This window comes from Camelus dromedarius, chromosome 8 (assembly GCF_036321535.1).
Source record: "Camelus dromedarius isolate mCamDro1 chromosome 8, mCamDro1.pat, whole genome shotgun sequence".
Classification (NCBI taxonomy): Eukaryota; Metazoa; Chordata; class Mammalia; order Artiodactyla; family Camelidae; genus Camelus; species Camelus dromedarius.
In genome coordinates, this window is record NC_087443.1 from 61,167,600 (window position 1) to 61,179,680 (window position 12,081).

Here is a 12,081-nt window from a genome sequence, read left to right on the forward strand (position 1 = left end):
ATATCCAGAGCCATATCCTTGAGTTGTTTTGCACATGCTAAACCCCGACCGGGTAGAAGAAGTTAACTGCATGCTGGTTACCAGGACTTAGAACTGTTGGAGCTGTTGTGTGCTTATCTTGTGAAGGAAAAGCCCAGCTGGGCTAACAAGCTAAGTCACAAATCTAAGTATAACAAGTGTCGCATTACTGATCTGAGTTCTGCTGGGCTAACTCGTAAATCTAAGTTAATAATTGTCAGTTTGCTGATTCCCTGTTCATGTTTTTTTTGCTAGCCTGCTGGATTTTCAAAGAGACATATCTGGCCTTGAAATGTTGGTTTGCTGCCTCCCTGCCTCTACTTTTGTGATAATGATGCTGCTAAAGCTGTTTCATGCCTATTGGCCGAATACCCCAAGCTTGTAATTAACCCTATAAAACCTCATGCACATGTCTTGGAGGTGCTCAGAGCTTCGGAGCAGAAGCCCCTCTGAGCCTGCCAGCGTAATAAATCTGAGTACTCCAACCCTCCGAGTGTTGCTTGTTTCTTGGCTGGCCTGTCATTTCCATAACAATCTTATTACTCTGCCTATCCAATAATAGAGCTAGTCAGAATAAAAACACCACATCTCCTCACCCAATAAATGACACAGGAGCTATCAGCCGGCTATCTACGCAAACAAAACATTGACTACTTTTTTCCAGTATCTGGATTATGTGCCCTGGAACCCCCTCTTTCCTAATTAAGACAGCCTGATGGAGCCCATAGTCTGGCCAGACATTTTTCATATACCTGGGGACTAAATTCACTCAGACTACCTGCCTGACTCTGAGCCCGTGCCCCTACTAGGGCTTCAAACTCTGCATATTTAATATGTTTTTGAAAGAAGACCATTATTTTGAGGTTAACAATATCTAGAGTTGTGCTGTTTCCTTTAGGTTAAAATTAAAACCCTATGATTGACAGGAGGAAAAATGGCCCTCCCAGTAATCACATTAAGCTAGTTCTGACAGAAAAAGAAAATGCTGTCCAGGTGGTTGAGCGACCTGGCCCCAGGCCATAGGAAAGAGCCTTCAGAGAGCATGTTCTAGAACACTGAACAAGCACTGAGCCCTGTGCCACAGGTCCTTAAGTCAGGGAAACCTTGAGGCAGGAGAGCTCCTGTCTCACTCCTGCCCTTGCATCGGGCCTGGGACGTCAGAGTCAGTGTTAGAGTCAGGGATGGGCTGAGGCATGGACCCTTGTGCAGAGCTGACCAGAGACCACCATCTGTCAGGGTCCAGGAAAGGCTCTGGGGATTTCAAGCTTCTTTTGTGTATCTCAACTTGGCTCACCTCTTGGCCAGCACGTTGAACTTTGGCACAGTTCAACGTGGCGTTTTAAGACTTACCCTCAACAAACAAGGAAGATCGATCCTGGGTCAGGGTGCATGGGCTGGGCTTCTGGCCCTGATCTCTCTTCTAGCGCCCAATCGGCGACGGCACCGCCTTCCTTTCGCATAGGGTGGGATATCCGGCCTTGGGAGCGGGGTCAGGTGGTCCACGGGGATTCTGTGCTCCTACTTGTTTTCGGCTACAGGGCAGCGGCGGCCCTAAGGCACCCAACCCGGCCAAGCCGGTGGCCGCCCCGGGCTAGCATTTCTGAGATAAATAGGAGGGAGAAAAGGAGAGAGGGAGGGGCGAACGACTCCCTGAATCTTCCGCAACCCGGAGTGGGAGCTCGGCCTGTGCTGCGCCGCGATGTCTAGACCATCAGCCAGGAGCCTGGGGAAGGGTAAGACCTGCCCGCCGCGATCCGAGGGTGTGGGGATCTGGGCGACCCTACGGCCACATGTCCAGGTGCTGCTGCTCCGGAGCTTAGCCGCAAAGGAAGGCCCCCACCCAGGGGAACGGGCCAGGGCCGCCGAGCGCGAGACCTCTCCGCGCCCCGCCGCGGGGCGGCAGGAGTCTCTAGGTCCCCGCCGATATATGGTCTGTGACCACCTCCTCTTCTCCTCGGCAGGAAGCGCGCCCCCAGGGCCGGTCCCCGTGGGCCTGATCCGCGTCTACAGTATGAGATTCTGCCCTTTTGCCCAGAGGACACTCCTGGTCCTGAAGGCCAAGGGAATTCGGTGAGGACCAATGCGGGGGCAGCTCCCCACCCAGCCGGGAACGAGCTGCAGCTGCGGGCGGCACGGGTGGGAATCTCCTGTAGGGTCCCCGCAAATTCCTTTACTGCGGAAATAAACTATTCTCTGCCGTATTTTTGTTCGGGTAGGGGGCGGTAGGGGGGATAGAAAGTTTCGAACCCTTCCACCGGGTTGGGGCGGGGGGAATGGCACAGACTCCACCTGTCTAGGACACCTTATTTAGATTAGCCTAACGATTTGTGCGTTAGAAATGCTGGGACTCTAGTAAAGTAAATGATACACTGAGAACACTTGGTTGGTATTCGCAGGCCAAGGCTCTTTTAACTTGGTAGATCTCTGCTGCAGGTGCCCTGTTCTTTTGCTTTCACCCCACTTCTCCATTCATGTCTGGGTTATCTAATACCTTTTGCTGTTATTCTAAGTATAGGGTCTCTTCCTGAGCAGTTGATAATTCACCCCTGTAGAGTCCAGATTTGACCCTCAAGGCAGAGTGCTGAATTAACTACTGTGAATATTCCTATTGCTTGAGTTGTTGCTTGAGTCACATTGTCTGCACCTAAAAATTAGGTGTTTTGGGAAGCCTCATTGAAACTACTATAAATTTTGACATATGGATGATCCACAGGAAATATGCAAGTCATTTGGCTTTTCTCTGAGCTGAATATCCACTGGAACTGCCCACTGTCAAGGACCTTTGGAATCTGTTGAATAGACATTAGATAACTGTAGTGTGGAAGTTTAAAACATAGCCCTCAATCTGAAGAAATTTTCCATCTATGCGCTTAGAGTTTATAAAAGAATTTTAGTCTTCTAGGGGGAGAATTAGGCAGATAATTCTTTTCCCAAAAAGAAAAGTAAGATATATTCTAAAGAAAAAAAAAAACTATTTTTGGATTAGCCATCACTTCAGTAAGCTTTGCATCTTCTTTTGGGTGAAACTGGTCTGAACACATAACAAAATAATCAACATTTAGTAACATTTATCCAAAACATTATTTTTTTCAAATACTGTAATATAGACTGTGTTAGTCAGAATTCATTTATTGAATTTAAGGGAAATCCAATTTAATTGGATTGGAAAAAGATACATCTTTTGCTCATATGATTGAAAAATCCAGGATCAAGACACAGCTAGATTTGGGGGCACAAAGTCCTGGGTTAGTGCCCCTCTGGAACTCTGTGCTGAAAACAATCCTATCTTACTCACTGGGACAGTTTTCCAAAGGAAAATTGAGTGATTGTACCATACAAGTGTGTGTATAGTGGGCAAAGAGTGGTAACAGCTGTGCAAACAACAGGGGTCTACTATGTTCATAGATTAGTTGTAAGTTGGAGTCCCAGGAGACTTTGACTAGAGAGGTATTTGATTTTACCACATGACAAAATATAAGGAAGCATGATTTTCTGTAAAACTGTGGCAAGGTATATTGATTTGTTGGCTCACCGTGCCAGGTTACCAAAATTCAAGTGTTATGAGAAACCTCTTTATTACAGACACCAAGGATTTACCTTTTCTTTTCATAGTATAAAATTTCAGAAATGCTGATAATTCCTTGGCAAGAAGACTCATTTTTCTTGCAGTGGCTTGTATCAGAGTGTCCAGTAATCTGTCAGCACATGAAACTTTCTATACACAGACACCAATGTTTACTCTGCTATTCCTTTGTTCCAGGAAGGGGTTACATATTTAAATCCACAAGATAAATGCTATTCTAGCTACTGAAGTGGATGGGGAAATAAGAAACAAAGAGTAATTAATCTGTTCTATTGAACACTTACTCAGCTTTGACGATGATACGGACCTGGCTTTAACAATTATGCGAAACTTTCCTTTTTCTTATTTCCCCTAAAATCTCTCAGGCAAGATGCAAGTTAGATCTAAAGACATTCTTAACATAGCCTGGACTTCACCTGCTTTCTTTTTTAGGGGTTTACTTAGTGTGACTCATCCATGTAACATTTAAAAAAAAAAATCAGTGCATAGAGATTTAATCTGAAAGATTATTTTGTGGATTGATTTTTTGGATTTCCTAATATTCTTGTAAAAAGGGAGGAACTTTCTATTAAAATTAACAAAAGGAATTGAACTTTATCAACGTGATCCCCGTAAAGTGGGGTGTGAACACAATTCAATTATTGCCTCATATAATATACAATTAAGAAACCCCTTAGCCCCAAATGGAGTATCTTACTGATAATCTTGGAGCATTTCCACTCATTTATTCAACAAATATGTACTGCATACCTATCTGAAATTATTTATATTTCTTCACAGCATTTAAATTCTTAAAAAATTTTGCTCGTTTGCATGTTTGTTTATGAATATGAACAAGGCACACAATATCCCTGCTTTCATGAAGCTTACATTCTACGGGAGGTGACATAATAAACATGTAATTAAGTGAGCCAGGTAATTTCAGATACTTATCATCAGTTCAATGAAGAAAGAATTCAAAGTGTATAAAAAAGGTCAGTGTGGCCAGATCATAATGACCAGGGGGAAAGTCACAGTAACAGGTGTTAACAGGTAAGCAGGGTCCTGATCAAATGGCTTGAAAGGGGTTTAGAGCTTATCCTCATTGCAATGAACAACAATAGAGGGGTTGTAAGTAAGCAGGTTGGTGGTCTGATCCAATTTTTTCTTATGTGTGGAGAATGGACTATAGGGAGGCCACAGTGGAAGCCGAAGGGCCAGCAGGGGACTATTGTAGAGGTCCAGGTGGCTAATAATGTCTTAGACAAGGTGGTAGAATTAAAGCTGAAAAGTGGATAAATCCAGAATGTGATTTGGAGGTCTAGCGGACAGGTCTTGCTGATCCATATGATTTCTGGAAGAGAGGGTGGGGGAAAAAAATCAAGGCCCGGTTGACTCCTAAATTTGAGGGTCTGATCAGCTAAGTGGATGATAGGACCCATGAGACTTTATTCAGACATACAAAAAAATAAAAAAAGTTACTCTCTTCACTGTCTTCTATGTGTCTTTCAGGCATGAAGTCATCAATATCAACCTGAAAAATAAGCCTGAGTGGTTCTTCAAGAAGAATCCCCTTGGTCTGGTGCCGGTTCTGGAAAACAGTCGGGGTCAAGTGATCTGCGAATCTGCCATCACCTGCGAGTACCTGGATGAAGCATATCCGGGGAAGAAGCTGTTGCCAGATGACCCCTATGAGAAAGCTTGCCAAAAGATGGTCTTTGAGTTGTTTTCTAAGGTGTGTGTTTAAGACATTTCAGCTTCTATTTAAAGCAACTTTGTTTTTTAAGCTAAATCAGCGCTGTCACTTATGGTCTAGTGATTTGGGAGTGGAAAACAAACAGGATTATACTCTTGTCAGCTCTGACATGTCCTGCAAGACCTTTCATGGTCCAGATCCTGTTTATGTCTCCAGAGTTACACCTCTTCTTCACTCTTCTCCTGACACTTTATATTCCTGCCATGCTGAATGTTGTCAGTTTTCCCAAACTTGCCACCTTCTTCTCAACTCTTGCTGGAAGACTGTTCCCTCTTCTCGATTTGCCTAGTTATCTCCAAATCCTTTTTCATATACAGTGTGTGTGCTCCGATATGTGGAGAACCCTCAGATACTGAAACCCACTACACTGGGTCATTTTATATAAAGGACTTGAGTATCAGTGGATTTTGGTATCTGCTGGGAGTCCTGGAATCAACCCCCTGAGGAACTGAGGGACAACTACCTCTGCCCAGATACTGCTGTCTTCCAGAAGCTTGTCCAGGCTGGGTTAATGCCCAGCTCTGTGTTCCCACATGTGCTAGCCTCCCCCTGTGGTGACTGCCCATCTTCTTGCTTTTGTGTTGTACCAGGACTTCCAGCTCCTTTAGGGTGAGGGCTGTGTTTCCATCACTGTCGGCTCACTGCCTAGGCTTGTGACCAGCTCTGCCACTTCCTAACTGTGAGTCAGAGCAAGTTGCTTACTACTTTACTTCTGGTTTCAGTTCATCATTTGTAAAATGAGTATAATAATTATTCCTTCTCCATAGATAAAGATTGGTTAATATAAAACACCAAACAGCAGAGTCCAACACATGGTAAATACTCGGTGTTAGCTCTTGTTGTTCTAGCCACACTGTCTAGCTGTGAGCATCTCCAGTGTGTTGGCAGTAGCTACTTGCAGACTGAGTAAAGGGTATTCTTGTGGAAGAACTGTCTCTGTTTTAATACCACCAATTTTGCAGATTAGTTCAAACAATTAGTATTAACAAAGAAATGACCAACAATAGACAATTAGCAATGTCAGGTTATAGCTCTGTAATCCTGTTACCTTGTCAGGATATACATAAGCATGTAACGAAAGATCTTATCTCTAGAGAAAGAAATGCTGAAAAAAATAACTGGAAAATGAGACTTGTGGGGAGAACATTTTGATTAAGGATACATGATCTTAAGGTGAAATTTTGCCCTTAAGGCAAGGGGAAACCAATTGGAAAGGAAGAGGGCATTGTCTAGCTGAGCAGAATGAGAATGAAAGAATGGTAGAGACAGCAGCTGTCAAAGATGATGGACAGGGAATAGGATTTCGAACAAGTGTGTTTGAGAATTAAAAAAAAAAAACAAAACAACTGAGATTCATTGTACTGTGTAGAAAGGAAATGAGCTAAAAGCTGGAGCTGCCCAGATAACTTGCCTGTTCACATTAAGGGAAGAGGTGCCCTTACGTACCATATGACCCTGCCCTCCTGGCCACAGCCCAGCAAACCAACGTCCCCACCCACACTTTCTGCCCAATCTTCATCTCTCCTCGGCACTTGGAAGTGAGATAGAGAGACTAAGACAGTAAATGTGTTGAGGCTTTGGGGCTGCATCACTGGAGACACGACAAACCAAAGCCACATAAGCATTGCAAGGAAATAAGGTCATTGCAGAGGGAACTGATACATGGAAAATAATATGGAGCAGACAATTAAGGAGAAGCAGAGATGAAAGACCAGGCAGGTGCAGATGGAAATGTGGAAGGAAGGGCTGGCTGCACACCTTCAATTCTAATGAAGGCAAGCTGTACCCACATGCACGGGGTTTCAGGACATTCCCTTGTACACAAGGGCATGTTTACTTACTGGGGATGAGTGGACTTCTGTCTTGCAGTGAGACAATATCAAAGACCAAAGTTTAGTAAAACACACCAACACCTCCACCAGAAGCATTAAAGCATCTGACACTACACGTGACAAGTCTTCAGGTAGTTAGCCACTTTGAACTGTCTTCTCATGCCCTCCCCAAGGTAGAAATCAGGAAAATCCTCTTCCCCAGCTCCCTTTGCAGCTGGGGCCAAGGCCTGGGCCCTAGGTTTTTCCTCTCAGACACATACGTGGTAGAGTTCAATTCAGACCTGAGCAATGTGGGGAAACAGGTTTGGTGTGGGACGCTGGTTCTGCTGGTGAAAGTGGCTGGCGGTAGAGCTCCTGGCTTTCAGGAGCCAGAGTGGTTGCAAGATTAAATTCCAGAGTGGCACTGGTTACCTCAGAGTCCAACTCTGGCAGCGGCACAAGCTGTAGCATCTAGCCCTTGGCTCACTGGTGGCAGTGGGTGCTTTCCGTCGGGTCAGTTCCAAGCATGATTTTGGAATGTTCCAGCTGAGTTCCAAGCCTGTTTATTCAGACTCTGAACAATTCTATGAGCCACTCAGTGTCCTTTTAGGACATTTTTGACTCAGACTCACCAAACTCAAAAGGGGTTCTTTTATTTGAAATTTATAAAATCCTGACCAATACAGCATCTTAGGCCACAAAACTGTTTCTAAGTACCCGACCTCCGTGAGCACAGGCATTGGTGCACCTTTGAGGATTCTAGAACATCCTGACACTGGGACCACAGGGTTCTATTGTGCTTTTATAAGAGTGGGCTGGTACAGTTAGCCTCACACTGATAAGCTAAGAAATTATTGTCTCTCTAGGTACCACCTTTGGTAAAAGACTCTGTTAGATGGCAAAAGAAGGAAAACATCTCTGGCTTAGAAGAACTGCGTAAAGAATTCAGCAAGCTAGATGAGGTAATCGATCCTTTCTTCTTGCTTTTATCAGTCATACACTGTATCCACCCTCATCTTCTACTGGTTTCCTCCTATTCCCATCTCCAATATCACTTAGTAATAATATCAGATAGGAAATTTTAGTTTGCAACAGATAGCTGTAAGCTGTTGCATTTAAGATATAAACCAAAACACCTAAAAATGTTTTGTCATGGGCTTGCTTTTCAAACATTTTGATACACTGACATTAAAATATCAAGGAAAAATTTCACCCCCATTTTCAGTTTGTCACCCATTTCCATTTTTCCATGCTTATTTTCAATCCTTGATCATATATTTAAAAAAATTAACAACTGTAATCAGAACATAAATCATTCTGTATTTTTTCCACTTAATATGTAGTAAACTTATATAAATACAATTATGTTAAAATGTTTATTACATAATTATGGGAATGCATCCTAACATTTTATCAGTAAGTACTACTAAGTTTGCTGTAGATTTTTTTTTCAGAAGAATAATTTTTTAATTTATAAAATTCTGTAACTAGTTTGCTAATTTTTTAAAAGTCATAAATGAGTGTGCCATTTTATTAAATATTTTGTCTGCATCTGTTTCATCTATTGAAATATTTGTAGAATTTTTTCCCCTTTAATCTAGTGAGTATAGTGTCATTGAGAGATTTTTTCTGGTGTTGAACCATTACTGGAATAAAACCTGCTTGTTTTCAATTGATATTCATATATACTCTAGACTTAGTTAATATTTAAAGGATTTTTGCTTATTCTTAAAGTAGATTATTTTATTCTTATAGTGGCTTTATTTGGTTTTTATATCAAGGACATTCTACCTCATAAAATAAATTGGGTAACTGTCTGGATCTCTAAGCTCTGAAACCATTTGACAGGGTTTGGCTGCTTCTGTAAAACATTTGAGTCTGCTGACTTTTACAGTTTTTTTTTTTTTCATTAGTAGTTCAGTTTCCTTAATGTGGGGGATTTTATATTCCTTCTTGAATCAGCTTTGGTAATTTATGTTTTTCTTGACAATTACCTATTTCATCTAAGTTTTCATATATACGGACATGAAGATGATCATCTTACCCAACTAAAAAAAAAATCTCTATATACAACTACATTTGACTCTTGAGCAAGGTGGAGGTTAGGGGTGTCGATCCCCAGAGCAGTAGAAAATATGCATACTACTTGTTAAATTGGGGGTTAGGTGGGGGCATATAATTTTTTTCCCAAGTTCACAGAGTCCAGGTTAAGTCATGCTTTAAAGTGAGTAGTACCACTTCCATGTTTCAGGCTGCTAAGAGGGTATTTCATTCTGACTGAACCTTCCATGCTTAATTTTATTTATGCATAATATAATTACCAGGCACTAGTTTAAGGATAGACCCAAATAATATCAGTTCATTGTACAAGTCTGAGTGCCTAATAATTGCAATGCACTCTGCCGGATGATATGGGAGGTAGAAAGTGAGACGTGGTCCATTCTGTTCAGATGGTAAGTTTGGTAGAGGACCAAAACCAAATACTCAGGTAAATATAGTCTACCTACATGCAGAATGTTATGAGAGACCTGAGAAAAACCTTGGACGTTTTATAAAGGGTAAAATGGTTTGGTGTTCATTAGCCACATAATATTCTCAGTTCTCCTTCTTGCAAAACCATAATTACCAATTCACCTTCTTAAATTTCAGAAATATACTATTTGTGCTTGGTTTTCAAAGAATTTTATTTGGCATCTGTTTAATAGTTAATCCAATTATTTCCAGTATATTTGAACTAAATTTTTAATTAAAGTATTATATGAAGAGAAGTAACCAAAGCAGAAGTGTACAGCCTGAAGAATTTACAGTGAACACAGCCATAAAACTAGCATCCGTTTCAAGAAACAGAATATTAGTTTTGGCTGATTTCTGTACTTCATACAAGTAGAATCATATAATGTGCACTCTTTCGGGTATGGCTTCTTTCATTCAGTATTAGGTTTGTGAGGTTCATCTATGTTGTGTGTAGTTCATTCCTGTTCTTTGGATAGTTTTCTAACACGTGACTGTTGCACAGTTTATCCATTTTACTCCTGATGGACAGTAAACATTTCCACTTTCGGGCTATTACAAAATAGTGCTGCAACGAACATTCTTATACCTATCTTTTGGTGAATATATGTTCACATTTCCAAGGAGGAGAATTACTGGGTTATAGACTATGCATGCACTCAGCTTTAGTAGACACTCTTAAAGCATGGTTGTACCAATTTACATTCCTGTCAGCAGTGGTTCCACACCCTTACTTTGTCTTGTTTATTTTAGCCAATCTCATGGATGTGAAGTGGTATGACATATTGGTTCTAGTGTGCATTTCCCTGATGACTAATAAAGTTGAGCACATTTTCAATTGGTTATTGGCTATTTGGATTTCCTCTTTTGTGAAGGCCAAGTCTTGTCCAATTTTCTTATGGGTTGTTTGCCTTTTTCTTACAGAGTCCCAGAAGTTCTTTCTATATTCTGAATACCAGTCCTTTGTTGGATACATGTATTACAAAGATCTTTTACGCCGTAGCTTGTTTTATTTTTCTTCATTTTCTGTTTATTTTGTTGATTGTTTTGCTTCATCCCAAAACAAGAGATTCTAAAGCTTAAACTGATCAGAGAAAAAAGCCAGCTTGGATATGTCAGGGTAAAAGCTGCTGATCTCACTTGCTTAACTTAACTTGCCTTCATCGTTTCTGATGATGAATCTTATCAAATGCATAAGTAAGAAGTACTCTTATCCTCTTTAATGTTCAGGTCCTGGCCAATAAGGAGACAACCTTCTTTGGTGGTAATTCTCCTTCTCTGATTGATTACCTCATCTGGCCCTGGTTTGAACGGCTGGAAGCCATGGAGTTAAATGAGTAAGACATCTGAATATTTTGTGCATAATTTGGGATAATGATAACTGGAACAGTATATATTAACCTTTTTTCCTGAAGAAAAATTAAAATGTTTCATACAGCTGGCATGAATAGGAACAAGCAGACAAGAGGAGTCTTGGACTTACCAGGGCAGGTCATATACCTACTCAGCACTCTTCCCCATCCCTAGGGCTGAGGAGTTCTGTGATATGTAATGTTTTAAGACTAATATACTCCTTCCCTCCCCGTTAAAAACCCTTAACAATATAACAAGCAGGATTGTATGACCAATGCTACCTCCCATTCACCAGCGAGAGTCCCACACTATTTTCCAAACTCCATGTTTTGAAGTTCAGCAGCCACCATGGCTTATTCCAACTTCTTAGAGCTTAGAGCTACTCAGGGTTATGTTTAGTCACAATCTGACCATAGAATAATAAATATATAACATTCTCCATAGTTTTTCATGTTCTCATTTTTAGAAGTTATCAGTCTCTCATTTTGGACAAGTTCTCATGCTGAGCAAGTCACTTCACTCAAGATTCCTCTTCCACAGACAAAAGACCTCTACAATATCTTCCAAATCTCATGTTTGATGATTATGTGCATTTTAAATAAGTATTTTAAAAGAAATATTATAAAAGGTTAGAGGGAAACAAAATGAAACTGCAGAGCGGAAATGATAAGGCATAGGAGACGTTGCAGTGCCTTCCTATTTAGCCTCGCTCACACCTTCATGCTTTCCATCTCCCACAGGTGTATTGACCACACTGCAAATCTTAAGCTCTGGATGGCAGCCATGATGAAAGATCCCGCAGTAGCATCACTTTACATTGAACCGAGCACCCATCAACAATTTTTCCGCCTCTACTTGCAGGACAGCCCTGAGGCCTGTGACTGTGGGCTCTGATGGGGACAGGAGTCAGAAAAGGAGATATATTTTCCTTCACTAATATGAATAATAACATGCTGAATAATAACATGCTTTTATTTTACCAAATGCTCTCACGCCTCATTGGATCACCTTCTCTGATTTGACACCATGGCCTGTGAGCTTTCCTCAAGGCCCTCCTGCAGAAATGTAAA

General features: G+C 41.4%; 1 protein-coding gene across 1 annotated transcript; it reads left to right on the top strand.

Annotated features, from left to right (window-relative positions):
- Window positions 1-1,512: 1,512 nt before the first annotated feature.
- On the top strand, window positions 1,513-11,995 carry GSTO1 (glutathione S-transferase omega 1). The gene is made up of 6 exons (XM_031461720.2): window positions 1,513-1,751; window positions 1,980-2,088; window positions 5,093-5,315; window positions 8,014-8,109; window positions 10,889-10,995; window positions 11,752-11,995. The coding sequence occupies exons 1-6, from the start codon at window positions 1,718-1,720 to the stop codon at window positions 11,903-11,905; spliced, it is 723 nt and encodes a 240-aa protein (XP_031317580.1). The 5' UTR covers window positions 1,513-1,717; the 3' UTR covers window positions 11,906-11,995.
- Window positions 11,996-12,081: the final 86 nt, after the last annotated feature.